General features: G+C 44.4%; 1 protein-coding gene across 1 annotated transcript in view; it reads left to right on the forward strand.

Annotated features, from left to right (window-relative positions):
• Nucleotides 1–4,227: 4,227 nt before the first annotated feature.
• TOX4 (TOX high mobility group box family member 4) overlaps nt 4,228–15,635 on the forward strand; it is a 28,433-nt gene continuing 17,025 nt past the window's right edge. Inside the window, exons 1-3 of the mRNA XM_090130110.1 lie at nt 4,228–4,352; nt 4,710–4,778; nt 9,654–9,887. Coding sequence (XP_089986236.1) covers nt 4,347–4,352; nt 4,710–4,778; nt 9,654–9,887 — 309 coding nt within the window. The 5' untranslated portion in view covers nt 4,228–4,346. The remainder of the gene's footprint in view (nt 4,353–4,709; nt 4,779–9,653; nt 9,888–15,635) is intronic.

The raw sequence follows: 15,635 nt of genomic DNA on the forward strand, positions 1-15,635 counted from the left end.
TTTGGGTCATTCCTTGGGGAAAAAGATGGAGGACTCCATGAGGATGTTTTTTGGGTGGAAATCTGTGAGATTTGGGGGTAAAAATGTGAGATTTTGGGTCAGTCTGTGAGGAGAAAAATAGAAGACTGCATGAGGATGTTTTTTGGGTGGAAATCTGTGAGATTTTGGGGTAAAAATGTGAGATTTTGGGTCAGTCTGTGAGGAGAAAAATAGAAGACTCCATAAGGATGTTTTTTTGGGTGGGAATCTGTGAGATTTTGGGGAAAATTCCTGAGATTTTGGGTCAGTCCGTGAAAAGAAAAATGGAAAAGTCCATCAGGAGATTTTGGAGGAATTTGTGTGGAGATTTTGGGGTAAAACTGTGAGATTTTGGGTCAGTCTGTGAGGAGAAAGATAGAAGACTCCATGAGGATGTTTTTTTGGGTGGAAATGTGTGAGATTTTGGGGAAAATTCCTGAGATTTTGGGTCAGTTCACGAAGAGAAAGATAGAGAATTGCAGGAGGAGATTTTAGAGGAATTCGTGTGGAGATTTTGGGGTAAAACTGTGAGATTTTGGGTCAGTCTGTGAAGGGACAAATGGAGAACTCAATTGAGGAGATTTTAGAGCAATTCACGTGGAGATTTTGGGGTAAAAATGTGAGATTTTGGGTCAGTCTGTGAGGAGAAAGATGGAGGACTTCATGAGGGCATTTTTGGGTGGGAATCTGTGAGATTTTGGGGAAAAATCCTGAGATTTTGGGTCAGTCCATGAAGAAAAAGATGGAGGAGTCTCTGAGGAGATTTTGGAGGAATTCGTGTGGAGATTTTGAGGTAAAACTGTGAGATTTTGGGTCAGTCTGTGAGGGGACAAATGGAGAACTCAATTGAGGAGATTTTAGAGGAATTCATGTGGAGATTTTGGGGTAAAAATGTGAGATTTTGGGTCACTCTGTGAGGAGAAAGATGGGCGACTCCATGAGGATGTTTTTTTGGGTGGGAATCTGTGAGATTTTGGGGAAAATTCCTGAGATTTTGGGTCAGTCCGTGAAAAGAAAAATGGAAAAGTCCATCAGGAGATTTTGGAGGAATTTGTGTGGAGATTTTGGGGTAAAACTGTGAGATTTTGGGTCAGTCTGTGAGAAGAAAGATAGAAGACTCCATGAGGATGTTTTTTTGGGTGGAAATGTGTGAGATTTTGGGGAAAATTCCTGAGATTTTGGGTCCGTCTGGGAGGAGAAAGATGGAGGACTCCATGAGGGCATTTTTGGGTGGGAGTCTGTGAGATTTTGGGGAAAATTCCTGAGATTTTGGGTCAGTCCACGTAGAGAAAAATGGAAAAGTCCATCAGGAGATTTTAGAGGAATTTGTGTGGAGATTTTGGGGTAAAACTGTGAGATTTTGGGTCAGTCTGTGAGGGGACAAATGGAGAACTCAATTGAGGAGATTTTAGAGCAATTCACGTGGAGATTTCGGGGTAAAAATGTGAGATTTTGGGTCAGTCTGTGAGGAGAAAGATGGAGGACGCCATGAGGGCATTTCTGGGTGGAAATCTGTGAGATTTTGGGGAAAATTCCTGAGATTTAGGGTCAATTTGTGAGGAGAAAGATAGAGGAGTGCAGGAAGAGATTTTGGAGGAATTCGTGTGGAGATTTTGGGGTAAAAATGTGAGATTTTGGGTCAGTCTGTAAGGAGAAAGATGGGGAACTCCATGAGGATGTTTTTTTGGGTGGGAATCTGTGAGATTTTGGGGAAAATTCCTGAGATTTTGGGTCAGTCCATGAAGAGAAAGATGGAGGAGTCCATCAGGAGATTTTAGAGGAATTTGTGTGAAGATTTTGAGGTAAAAACGTGAGATTTTGGGTCAATCTGTGTGAGGGCAAATGGAGAACTCCATGAGGAGATTTTAGAGGAATTCATGTGGAGATTTTGGGGTAAAACTGTGAGATTTTGGGTTAGTAAGCGAGGAGAAAGATGGAGGACGCCATGAGGGCATTTTTGGGTGGAAATCTGTGAGATTTTGGGGAAAATTCCGGAGATTTTGGGTCAGTCCATGAAGAGAAAGATGGAGGAGTCCATCAGAAGATTTTGGAGGAATTCATGTGGAGATTTTGGGGTAAAAACATGAGATTTTGGGTCAATCTATGCGGAGAAAGATGGAGGAGTCCCTGAGGAGATTTTGGAGGAATTTGTGTGGAGATTTTGGGGTAAAACTGTGAGATTTTGGGTCAATCTGTGAGGAGAAAGATAGAAGACTCCATGAGGATGTTTTTTTGGGTGGAAATGTGTGAGATTTTGGGGAAAATTCCTGAGATTTTGGGTCAGTCCGTGAAAAGAAAAATGGAAAAGTCCATCAGGAGATTTTGGAGGAATTTGTGTGGAGATTTTGGGGTAAAACTGTGAGATTTTGGGTCAGTCTGTGAGGAGAAAGATAGAAGACTCCATGAGGATGTTTTTTTGGGTGGAAATGTGTGAGATTTTGGGGAAAATTCCTGAGATTTTGGGTCAGTCTGTGGGGGGACAAATGGAGAACTCAATTGAGGAGATTTTAGAGCAATTCACGTGGAGATTTTGGGGTAAAAATGTGAGATTTTGGGTCAGTCTGTGAGGAGAAAGATGGAGGACTCCATGAGGGCATTTCTGGGTGGAAATCTGTGAGATTTTGGGGAAAATTCCTGAGATTTTGGGTCAGTCCATGAAGAGAAAGATGGAGGAGTCCATCAGGAGATTTTAGAGGAATTCGTGTGGAGATTTTGGGGTAAAAAATGTGAGATTTTGGGTCAGTCTGTGAGGAGAAAGATGGGCGACTCCATGAGGATGTTTTTTTTTGGTGGAAATCTGTGAGATTTTGGGGAAAATTCCTGAGATTTTCGGTCAGTCCACGTAGAGAAAAATGGAAAAGTCCATCAGGAGATTTTAGAGGAATTTGTGTGGAGATTTTGGGGTAAAACTGTGAGATTTTGGGTCAGTCTGTGAGGGGACAAATGGAGAACTCAATTGAGGAGATTTTAGAGCAATTCACGTGGAGATTTTGGGGTAAAAATGTGAGATTTTGGGTCAATCTATGAGGAGAAAGATGGAGGACGCCATGAGGATGTTTTTTTGGGTGGAAATCTGTGAGATTTGGGGGAAAAATCCTGAGATTTTGGGTCAGTCCATGAAGAGAAAGATGGAGGAGTCCATCAGGAGATTTTATAGGAATTTGTGTGGAGATTTTGGGGTAAAACTGTGAGATTTTAGGTTAGTAAGCGAGGAGAAAGATGGAGGACGCCATGAGGGCATTTTTGGGTGGGAATCTGTGAGATTTTGGGGAAAATTCCTGAGATTTTGGGTCAGTCCACGAAGAGAAAGATGGAGGAGTCCATGAGGAGATTTTGGAGGAATTTGTGTGGAGATTTTGGGGTAAAACTTTGAGATTTTGGGTCAATCTATGCAGAGAAAGATGGAGGAGTCCATGAGGATGTTTTTTGGGTGGGAATCTGTGAGATTTTGGGGAAAATTCCTGAGATTTTGGGTCAGTCCATGAAGAAAAAGATGGAGGAGTCCATCAGGAGATTTTAGAGGAATTTGTGTGAAGATTTTGAGGTAAAAACGTGAGATTTTGGGTCAGTCTGTGAAGAGAAAGATGGAGGAGTGCAAGAGGAGATTTTGGAGGAATTCGTTTGGAGATTTTGAGGTAAAACTGTGAGATTTTGGGTCATTCTGGGAGGAGAGAAATGGAGAACTCCATGAGGATGTTTTTTGGGTGGAAATCTGTGAGATTTTGGGGAAAATTCCTGAGATTTTGGGTCAGTCCGTGAAGAGAAAGATGGAGGAGTCCATCAGGAGATTTTAGAGGAATTTTTGTGGAGATTTTGGGGTCAAAATGTGAGATTTTGGCTCAATCTGTGAAGGTAGAGCTGGAGGATCCCAGAAGGACGTTTTGGGGTCAAATCACGAAGAAAACGACGAAGGACTCCTTAAAAAAACATTCAGGAGGCCTCGATGAGGAGATTTGCGGAGAAACCCGTCGGATTTTTGGGACGCTCCCCTCATCCCCCATTTCCTCCCCTTACGCCCTCCATTTCCTCCCCCTTCACCCCCACTTCCGGTTCCACGGGCCGCTCTATCCCAGTCCTCCAACACCACCTTTTTTATGTTTTTATCACCTGCCAGCGCTTCTGCCTTTCCCCACCCTTTTAGGATCCCGCCGTGGACTCTCCTCTATCCCACCGCCTCCAAATTTTGTTTTAATCCCTTTATTCTCCATTAAGACCCAACCCGTCGTCTCTATGGTTCCTCACCGGAAGTAGACACCACAGAGAGGAAAGTGAAGGCGCGCCAACACTTCCGGTCCCCGGCGGCCGCGGCCTGGCCGGGCGGCGAAACCATGGAGGTGAGCTCTGTTTTTCTGAGTGAAATTTTGAGGCAAATTCAGCGGATTTCGGGTTTTTTTTTGTTTTTTTTTTGTGCTCGAGGCAACGCTTTGGGGCTTTTTTGTTACCGGCCGGTTATTTTTTGGGCGGTTTTGGGGTGGATTGGGGTTATTTTAGGGGGTGTTTGCGTGAGCGTTGGCTGTGAGGAAACCGGGGGGGGGGGGGGGGGGAAGGGGGAGGGGCAGGAGGGATTTTGGGTCGATTTTAGGCGATTTTGGGGCGTTTTGGGGGCATTTTTGGGGCGTTTTGGGCTCATTCGCATAGGGAGGGGTTTGGGTTTTTTTAATTTAACTAAAATTGTGGTTTTTTTAACCCAGTTTCCCGGCGGCAATGACAACTATTTGGCCATCACGGGAGCGGCTCATCATTTCCTGACGGGGGCGGAGGTACCGAATTTGGGGCAAAAAAAGGAGGATTTTGGGGCAAAACGGGACGGTTTGGGGCCATTGAAGGTTTTAGGGCAATGTCTGGGGTCGGTTCGGGGCCAAAAAAGGCCAATTTGGGGCCAAAAAGGGACGATTTGGGGGCTAAAAATGGCAGTTTTGGTGTCCTTCACCCCCATTAGCTTCTTAATAACCCCATTAGGGCCATTTTTGGGGCCAAAAGTCTCAATTTTGGGGTTAGAAATGGCAACTTTGTTGTCATTTACCCCCCTAGATTCGTTAGTAATGCACTTAGAGCCCTTCTGGGTCAAAAAGTGCCAATTTTGGGGCCAAAAAGTGCCATTTTTGATCAAAAAGTGCCAATTTTGATGTTATTCGCTCCTATTAGCTTCTTAATAACCCAATTACTGCCAATTTTGGGTCAAAAAGTCCCATTTTTGGACCCCAAAGTGCCAATTTTGGTGTCTTTCACCCCCATGAGCTTTTTAATAACCCTATTAGTGCAAATTTGGGGCCAAAAGTGCCAATTTTGGGGCTCCAAATAGCAATTTTGGTGTCCTTTAGCCCTATTAATTCCTTAATAATCGTATTAGGGCCATTTTGGGACCAAAAAATGCCAATTTGGGGTGAAAAAGTGCCAATTTGGGACACAAAAGTGGCAAGTTTGGTTTTGTTCACTCCTCTTAGCTTCTTAATTAACCCCATTAGGGCCATTTTGGCCCCCAAAGTCCCAATTTTGGGGCTCAAAATAGCAATTTTGGTGTCCTTCTCCCCCATTAGCTTCTTAATTAAGCCCATTAGGGCCATTTTGGGGCCAAAAGTCCCAATTTTGGGGTTAGAAATGGCAACTTTGTTGTCATTTACCCCCCTAGATTCCTTAGTAATGCACTTAGAGCCCTTCTGGGTCAAAAAGTGCCAATTTTGGGGCCCAAAAGTGCCATTTTTGATCAAAAAGTGCCAATTTTGATGTTATTCACCCCCCTTAGCTTCTTAATAACCCAATTACTGCCAATTTTGGGTGAAAAAGTCCCATTTTTGGACCCCAAAGTGCCAATTTTGGTGTCTTTCACCCCCATGAGCTTTTTAATAACCCTATTAGTGCAAATTTGGGGCCAAAAGTGCCAACTTTGGGGCTCCAAATAGCAATTTTGGTGTCCTTTAGCCCTATTAATTCCTTAATAATCGTATTAGGGCCATTTGGGGACCAAAAAATGCCAATTTGGGGTCAAAAAGTGCCAATTTGGGACACAAAAGTGGCAAGTTTGGTTTTGTTCAGCCGCATTAGCTTCTTAATAACCCCATTAGGGCCATTTTGGGGCCAAAAGTCCCAATTTTGGGGCTCAAAATGTCAATTTTGGTGTCATTTACCCTTATTAACTCCCTAATAATCCTATTAGGGCCATTTTGGGACCAAAAATAGCAATTTGGGGTCAAAAAGTGCCACTTTAGGGCCAAAAAGTGCCAAATTTGGTATTGCTCACCCCCATTAGCTTCTTAATTAACCCAGTTAGGGCCATTTTTGGGCTAAAAGTGCCAATTTTTGGGGCTCAAAATAGCAATTTTGGTGTCTTTCACCCCCATTAACTTCTTAATTAACCCCATTAGGGCCATTTTTGGACTAAAAATGCCAATTTGGGGTGAAAAAGTGCCACTTTAGGGCCAAAAAGTGCCAATTTTGGTGTTTTTCACCCCTTATTAACTCCTTAATAATCCTATTAGGGCCATTTTGGGTCCAAAAGTGCCATTTTTTGACCAAAAATTGCCAATTTTGGAGCTCAAAATAGCAATTTTTCTGTTATTCACTGGCATTAGCTCCTTAATAACCCCAATTAGAGCCATTTTGGGTCCAAAAATGCCAATTTTGGGGCTCAAAATAACAATTTTGGTGTCCTTCATCCCTATTAGCTTCTTAATTAACCCCATTAGAGCCATTTTGGGGCCAAAAGTGCCATTTTTGGATCAAAAAGTCTCAATTTTGGTGTTTTTCACCCCTGTTAGTTTCTTAATAACCCTACGAGACCCATTTTGGGCCAAAAAGTGCCAACTTTGGGGCTCAAAATAGCAATTTTGGTGTCATTTACCCCCCATTAGCTCCTTAATAACCCAATTAGGGCCATTTTTGGGGCAAAAAGTCCCAATTTTGGCTCACTCAGCCCCTATAACCCGACGTGGGTCCATTTTGGGTTAAAAATCACCAATTTGGGGCACATCCAAATAGTTTTGGGGTCAAAAATCCCCATTTTTAGTCCCATCCTCCTCCAATAACACCCCAGCTCCCATTTTTGGGTCAAAAATCCCCAATTTTGGGCACATCTGCCCCAAACAACCCCCAAATCCTCTCGTTTTTGGGTCAAAAATCCCCAATTTTGGACACTCCTACCCCCATAATGACCCAAATAACCCCCCCAGCTCCCATTTTTGGGTCAAAAATCCCCATTTTTAGTCCCATTCCTCCCCAAATAACCCCCCCAGCTGCTGTTTTTGGGTCAAAAGTCCCCAATTTTGGACACTCCTACCCCCATAATGACCCAAATAACCCCCCCAGCTCCCATTTTTGGGTCAAAAATCACCAGTTTTGGACACTCCTACCCCCATTATGAACCAAATAGCCCCCCAGCTCCCATTTTTGGGTCAAAATCCCCATTTTTAGTCCCATTCCCCCCCAAATAACCTCCCCAGCTCCCATTTTTGGGTCAAAAATCACCAATTTTGGACACTCCTACCCCCTTTATGACCGAAATAACCCCCCCAACTCCAATTTTTGGGTCAAAAATCACCAATTTTGGGCACATCACTGCCATTAAGTCCCAATTTGGGGTCGAAAATCCCAATTTTTGGCCCCATCCTCCCCAAATAAGCCACTCAGCTCCCATTTTTGGGTCAAAAATCCCCAATTTTGGACACTCCTACCCCTATAATGACCCACATAACCCCCCCAGCTCCCATTTTTGGGTCAAAAATCCCCATTTTTAGTCCCATTCCTCCCCAAATAACCTCCCCAGCTGCTGTTTTTGGGTAAAAAATCCCCAATTTTGGACACTCCTACCCCCATTATGACCCAAATAACCCCCTCAGCTCCCATTTCTGGGTCAAAAATCCCCATTTTTAGTCCCATTCCCCCCCAAATAACCTCCCCAGCTCCCATTTTTGGGTCAAAAATCCCCAATTTTGGACACTCCTACCCCCATTATGACCCAAATAACCCCCTCAGCTCCCATTTTTGGGTCAAAAATCCCCATTTTTAGTCCCATTCCTCCCCAAACAACCCCCCCAGCTCCCACTTTTGGGTCAAAAATCACAAATTTGGGGAACATCCACCCCCATTAGGATCCATTTTGGGGTCAAAAATTCCAATTTTTTGCCCCACGTTCCCCAAATAACCCCCCAGCTCCCATTTTTGGGTCAAAAGTCCCCAATTTTGGACACTCCTACCCCCATTATGACCCAAATAACCCCCCCAGCTCCCATTTTTGGGTCAAAAATCACCATTTTTGGACACTCCTACCCCCATTATGACCCAAATAACCCCCTCAGCTCCCATTTTTGGGTCAAAAAGCCCCATTTTTGGTCCCATCCTCCACAAATAACCCCCCAGCTCCCATTTTTGGGTCAAAAATCCCCAATTTTGGACACTCCTACCCCCATAATGACCCAAATAACCCCCCCAGCTCCCATTTTTGGGTCAAAAATCCCCATTTTTGGCCCCATCCTCCCCAAATAATCCCCCCAGCTCCCACTTTTGGGTCAAAAATCCCCAATTTTGGACACTCCTACCCCCATAATGACCCAAATAACCCCCCCAGCTCCCATTTTTGGGTCAAAAATCACCAATTTTGGACACTCCTACCCCCATAATGACCCACATAACCCCCTCAGCTCCCATTTTTTGTCAAAAATCACCAATTTTGGGCACATCACTGCCATTAAGTCCCAATTTGGGGTCGAAAATCCCAATTTTTGTCCCCATCCTCCCCAAATAAGCCACTCAGCTCCCATTTTTGGGTCAAAAATCCCAATTTTGGACACTCCTACCCGCATTATGACCCAAATAACCCCTCCAGCTCCCATTTTTGGGTCAAAAATCACCAGTTTTGGCACTCCTACCCCCATTAGGATCCCATTTTGGGTCAAAAATCCCATTTTTTGGCCCTGTCCTCCCCAAATAACCCCCCCCAGCTTCCACTTTTGGGTCAAAAATCACCAATTTTGGGCACTCTTACCACCATTATGACTCAAATAACCCCCCCAGCTCCCACTTTTGGATCAAATATCACCAATTTTGGACACTCCTACCCCCATTATGACCCAAATAACCCCCCCAGCTCCCATTTTTGGGTCAAAAAGCCCCATTTTTGGTCCCATCCTCCACAAATAACCTCCCCAGCTCCCATTTTTGGGTCAAAAAGCCCCATTTTTGGTCCCATCCTTCCCAAACAACCCCCCCCAGCTCCCACTTCTGGGTCAAAAATCCCCAATTTTGGTCACTCCCACCCTCATAATGACCCAAATAACCCCCCCAGCTCCCACTTTTGGGTCAAAAATCCCCAATTTTGGACACTCCTACCCCCATAATGACCCAAATAACCCCCTCAGCTCCCATTTTTGGGTCAAAAATCCCCATTTTTAGTCCCATCCTCCCCAAATAATCCCCTCAGTTCCCATTTTTGGGTCAAAAATCATCATTTTTGGTCCCATCCTCCCCAAATAACCCCCCCAGCTCCCACTTTTGGGTCAAAAATCCCCAATTTTGGACACTCCTACCCCCATAATGACCCAAACAACCCCCCCACCTCCCACATTTGCCTCTAAAAATCCCCGATTTCTCTCTCTCTCACCCCCCCCACCCCTTTTTTTTGCCCCTCCCCATCCCTTTTCCAGACTTTCCACACCCCCAGCCTGGGTGACGAGGAATTTGAGATCCCCCCCATCGCTCTGGACGCCGACCCTTCTTTGGCTGTTGCTGATTTTGATGAACTTGGGGACCCCCCAGGGGCCCCCCCAGAGGCTGCTTTTGCTCCCCCTTACGGTGTGCAGCCCCTCGACATCCCTGTGGGCATCGGACCCGGCCTGATGGAGCAGGGAGGGGGGCTGCTGCCTGGGGGGCTGTCTATGGTGAGACCCCAATGTCTTATGGGGTTTTTGGGGGTGGGGGGGGGGGAAAGGGAGGAGTGTTCATCCCAAATTTGGGGGTTTTAGGGCTGGGTTCCCCAAAATTTGGGGTTGGGGGGGGTTTGGAGGGGTTTGGAGGGGAGGGGTCCCCAAAATGTGGGGTTGGAGGGGTTGGAGGTTGGGGGGGGTTGGGGGGGGCTGGAGGGGCTTGGAGGGGAGGGGTCCTCAAAATTTGGGGTTGGGGGGGTTTGCAGCGGTTTGGAGGGGAGGGGTCCTCAAAATTTGGGGTTGGGGGGGTTTGCAGGGGTTTGGAGGGGAGGGGTCCCCAAAATTTGGGGGTGGGGGGGGTTTGGAGGGGAGGGGTCCTCAAAATTTGGGGTTGGGGGGGGTTTGGAGGGGAGGGGTCCCCAAAATTTGGGGTTGGGGGGGATTGGAGGGGAGGGGTCCCCAAAATTTGAGGTTGGGGGGGGTTTGGAGGGGAGGGGTCCTCAAAATTTGGGGTTGGGGGGGTTTGGAGGGGAGGGGTCCCCAAAATTTGGGGTTGGGGGGGGTTTGGAGGGGAGGGGTCCCCAAAATTTGGGGTTGGGAGGGGGTTGGAGGGGCTTGGAGGAGATGGGTCCCCAAAATTTGGGGTTGGGGGGGTTTGGAGGGGAGGGGTCCCCAAAATTTGGGGTTGGGGGGGATTGGAGGGGAGGGGTCCCCAAAATTTGAGGTTGGGGGGGGTTTGGAGGGGAGGGGTCCTCAAAATTTGGGGTTGGGGGGGTTTGGAGGGGAGGGGTCCCCAAAATTTGGGGTTGGGGGGGGTTTGGAGGGGAGGGGTCCCCAAAATTTGGGGTTGGGAGGGGGTTGGAGGGGCTTGGAGGAGATGGGTCCCCAAAATTTGGGGTTGGGGGGGTTTGGAGGGGAGGGGTCCCCAAAATTTGGGGTTGGGGGGGTTTGGAGGGGAGGGGTCCCCAAAATTTGGGGTTGGGGGGGGTTTGGAGGGGAGGGGTCCCCAAAATTTGGGGTTGGGAGGGGGTTGGAGGGGCTTGGAGGAGATGGGTCCCCAAAATTTGGGGTTGGGGGGGTTTGGAGGGGAGGGGTCCCCAAAATTTGGGGTTGGGGGGGATTGGAGGGGAGGGGTCCCCAAAATTTGAGGTTGGGGGGGGTTTGGAGGGGAGGGGTCCTCAAAATTTGGGGTTGGGGGGGTTTGGAGGGGAGGGGTCCCCAAAATTTGGGGTTGGGGGGGGTTTGGAGGGGAGGGGTCCCCAAAATTTGGGGTTGGGAGGGGGTTGGAGGGGCTTGGAGGAGATGGGTCCCCAAAATTTGGGGTTGGGGGGGTTTGGAGGGGAGGGGTCCCCAAAATTTGGGGTTGGGGGGATTGGAGGGGAGGGGTCCCCAAAATTTGAGGTTGGGGGGGGTTTGGAGGGGAGGGGTCCTCAAAATTTGGGGTTGGGGGGGTTTGGAGGGGAGGGGTCCCCAAAATTTGGGGTTGGGAGGGGTTGGAGGAGAGGGGTACCCAAAATTTGGGGTTGGGAGGGGTTTGGAGGGGAGGGGTCCCCAAAATTTGGGGTTGGGGGGGGTTTGGAGGGGTTTGGAGGAGATGGGTCCCCAAAATTTGGGGTTGGGGGGGGTTTGGAGGGGAGGGGTCCCCAAAAATTGGGGTTGGAGGGGTTTGGAGGGGAGGGGTCCCCAAAATTTGGGGTTGGGGGGGTTTGGAGGGGTTTGGAGGGGAGGGGTCCCCAAAATTTGGGGTTGGGAGGGGTTGGAGGGGAGGGGTCCCCAAAATTTGGGGTTGGGGGGGTTTGGAAGAGGGGTCATCAAAATTTGGGGGTCTTAAGGGGGATTTTGGGGTTGGTTACCCCAAAATTTGGGTGTTTTGGGGTTGGGTTCCTCAAAATTTGGAGACCTGGGGGGGGGATTTAACAGAGGGGCCCCCAAAATTTCTGGGTCTGGTTGGGATTGGGTGAAGTTTGAGGTTGGGATTTGGGGGCAATTCTCCCAAATTTGGGTTCATTTGTGGGAGATTGAATTATTTCTAAGAAAATCAGTGGTTTTTTGGTCATTTTTAACTTTTTTGGGGTTAATTTTGGTTGTTTTGGGGCCAATTTGAATTATTTGGGGACTGAATTTTTATAGTGAGTCATTTTAAGGTCAATCTGAATGATTTTGGGTCCGTTTTTTTGGGTCAATTTAACCTATTTTGGTTCTATTTCACTTATTCCATGTTTACCACGTCTGTTTTGGGGTCAGTTTGGGATATTTTGGTCAATTTTATCTATTTTGGGTGCATTTTGGGGTCAGTTTTGAGCTGGTTTTGATCTGTTGCTGATTTTAGTTATTTTTGCAACCAAGATTTCCCATTTTGGGTTCAGTTTTATCAATTTTGGGTTCATTTTAGCTGTTCTGTTGTCTGTTTTCCGCTGTTTTGGGGTCAATTTTCACCATTTTGGGTTCAATTTTGGTTCATTTTCAGCCAGTTTTCACATTTATGGCCAAAATACATAAATTTGGAATGTAAAAATTGGGATTTGGGGGGTCAATTTTGAACATTCCCGTTGGAATTTTGGAAGTTTTGGTCAGGAATTTGAAAATTTGAGTTGGAATTTTGGGTGGTTTAGTGAACATTTCCAAATTTGAGATGGAATTTTGGATATTTTAGTCAAAATTTTCGACATTTGAGGTGGAACGTTGGAGTTTTTGGTTGGAATTTTCCAAATTCGAAGTGGAATTTTGGAAGTTTTAGTTGAAATTTTCAAAATTGAATTGAAATACTGGATTTTTTACTGAAAATGATCCAGATTTGAATTGGAATTTTTGGTATTTTAATGGAAATGTTCCAAATTTGAGTTGGAATTTTGGGTGGTTTAGTGGCAATTTCCAAATCTGAGGAGGAATTTGGGGTATTTTTCATGGAAAGGCTCCAAATTTGAGATGAAATTTTGGATATTTTAGTCAAAATCTTTGACATCCGAGTGGAATTTTGGAGTTTTGGGTTGGAATTTTCCAAATTTGAGGTGGAATTTTGGAAGTTTTAGTGGAAATGTTTAAAAGGTAAGTTAGAATTCTGGAATCTTTAGTTGAATTTTCAAAACTGAGTTGGAATTTTGGAATTTTTAGGAGGAATGTTTAAAATATGAGTTAGAACTTTGGAATTTTTCTTTAAACTGTTCCAAATTTGAGGCATTTTGGGATTTATAAATGAATTTTTCCAAATTTGAGATGAAATGTTTAAAGGTGAGTTGAATTTTGGGAGTTTTAGTCAAGATGTTCAAAATATGAATTGGAATTCTGGAATTTTTAGTAAGAATGTTCAAAATTTGAGTTGGAGTTTGGAATTTTCAGTTGATATTTTCAAAATTGAGTGGGAATTTCAGATATTTTAGTCAAAATCTTCAACATTTGAGGTGGAATTTTGGAGTTTTTTGTTGGAATGTTTCAAATTTGAGGTAGAATTTTGGAATTGTTAGTTGAAATTTTCAAAATAGAGATGGAACTTGAGATGTTTCAGTCAAAATCTTTGACGTTTGAGTTGGAATTCTGGAATTTTTAGTGAAAATGCCCCAAACTTGAGTTGGAATTTTGGATATTTGAGCAGAAATCTTCAACATTTGAAGTGGAATTTCAGATTTTTTAGTTGAAATTTTCAAAAGGGAGGTGGAATTTTGGATGTTTTAGTCAAAATCTTCAATATTTGAGTTGGAATTTTTGGAGTTTTTAGTTGAATTGCTTTAAGTTTGAGGTGGAATTTCAGGATTTTTAGTCAAAATTTTCAAAACAGGTGGAATTTTGGACATTTTAGTTGAAATGTTTCATATTTGAGGTGGAATTGTGGATATTTTAGTGGAAACGTTCCAGATTTGAGATGGAATTGTGGAATTTGTAGTCAAAATAATCAAAATTCACGTGGAAGTTTGGACATTTTATTTGAAATCTTCAACATTTGAGGTGGATTTGGGAATTTTCGGTCAAAATGCTCTAAAATTGAGTTGGAATTTTGGATTTTTTTTTGAAATTTTCAAAATAGAGGTGAAATTTTGGACAGTTTAGTTGAAATTTCCAACATTTGAGGTGGATTTTGGAACTTTTGGACAAAATGCTCCAGATTTGAGTTGGAATTTGGATGTTGGAGTGGAATTGTCTCAAATGTGAGTTGGAATTTTGGAATTTTTAGTTGAAATTTTCAGATTGGAGTTGGAATTCAGGACATTTTAGTTGAACTCTTCAACATTTGAGTTGGAATTTTGGAATTTTTAGTTGAAGTTCTCAAATGCGAGTGGAAATTTTGGAATTTTTTGTGGAAATTTCCAAAATTGGGGCAGAATTGTGGAATTTTTGGTCAAAATGTTCAAAATTTGGTTGGAATTTTGGAAGGTTTAGTTGGAATTTCCAACATTTGAGGTGGATTTTGGAACTTTTGGACAAAATGCTCCAGATTTGAATTGAAATTTGAATATTGGAGTGGAATTGTCTTAAATGTGAGTTGGAATTTTGGAATTTCTAGTTGAAATCTTTCACATTTGAGGTGGAATTCTGGGTTTTTCACTGGAAATTTTCAAATGTGAGTTGGAATTTTGGAATTTTTAGTTGAAATCTTTCACATTTGAGGTGGAATTCTGGGATTTTCAGTTGAAATTTTCAAATGTGAGTTGGAATTTTGGAATTTTTAGTTGAAATCTTTCACGTTTGAGGTGGAATTATGGTATTTTTGGTCAAAAAGCTCCAAATTTGAGTTGGAATTTTGGATGTTTTAGTTGAAATTTTGAAAAATGAGTTGAAATTTGGTAATTTTGGTTGGGATTTTGGTCGTAGCTGGAATTTGGATCTGTGAGTTGGAATTCTGAAGGTTGCAAATGGATTTTGAGGTATTTTAGGGGCATTTTTGAACATTTTGGTGGTGATTTTTGGGAATGGAGGTTTTTGACAGTTGAGATTTGCAACATTTTCTATTAAAAAGAACCTGAGGTGGGATTTTGAAAATTCGATTTTGGGAATTTGAACCAAAATGGTGAACGTTTTGGGATCGGGGTTTTTGATTTCAGCCACGTTCGGACGGACGTCATCAACTTTTGGGTCAAATCCGCCCAATTTTGGCCCAACTTCGTCCACTTTTGGCCCAACTTCGTCCACTTCTGGGCCGATTTTGTCCACTTTGGTGCCAATGTCGTCCATTTTGGGGCCAATTTTGTCCATTTTGGTGCCGATTTCGTCCATTTTGGGGCCAATTTTGTCCACTTTGGGGCCGACTTTGTCAACGTTTGCGCCGACTTCAGCCGATTTTGGGCCAGCTTCAGCCAATTTTGGGCCAACTTCAGCCGATTTTGGGCCAACTTCAGCCAATTTTGGGCCAGCTTCAGCCAATTTTGAGCCAGCTTCAACCATTTTTGGGCCAAACTCATCCATTTTGGGCCAAACTTCGGCCACTTTTGTGCCGACTTCGGCCACTTTTGGGTCAACTTCAGCAGCTTTTGGATCAACTTTGGTGGCATTTGTGCCAGCATTAGCCACTTTGGGTCTGATTTCCACCATTTTGGGGCAAATTTCTGCCATTTCTCATTAATTTCCCCCATTTTTGGGTCAATTTCCCCTGTTTCTGGGTCAATTTCCCACATTTTGGGACCAATTTCTGCCATTTCTCACCAATTTCCCCCATTTTTTGGTCAATTTCCCCCATTTTGGGGCCCACTCCCCCAATTTCTCATTGATCTTGTCCAATTTGGTGTCAATTTCCCTCATTTTGGGGTCAATTTCCCCTGGTTTTGGGTCAATTTC

The sequence above is a fragment of the Phasianus colchicus genome, chromosome 39, assembly GCF_987193195.1.
Source record: "Phasianus colchicus chromosome 39, bPhaCol1.hap1.1, whole genome shotgun sequence".
Classification (NCBI taxonomy): Eukaryota; Metazoa; Chordata; class Aves; order Galliformes; family Phasianidae; genus Phasianus; species Phasianus colchicus.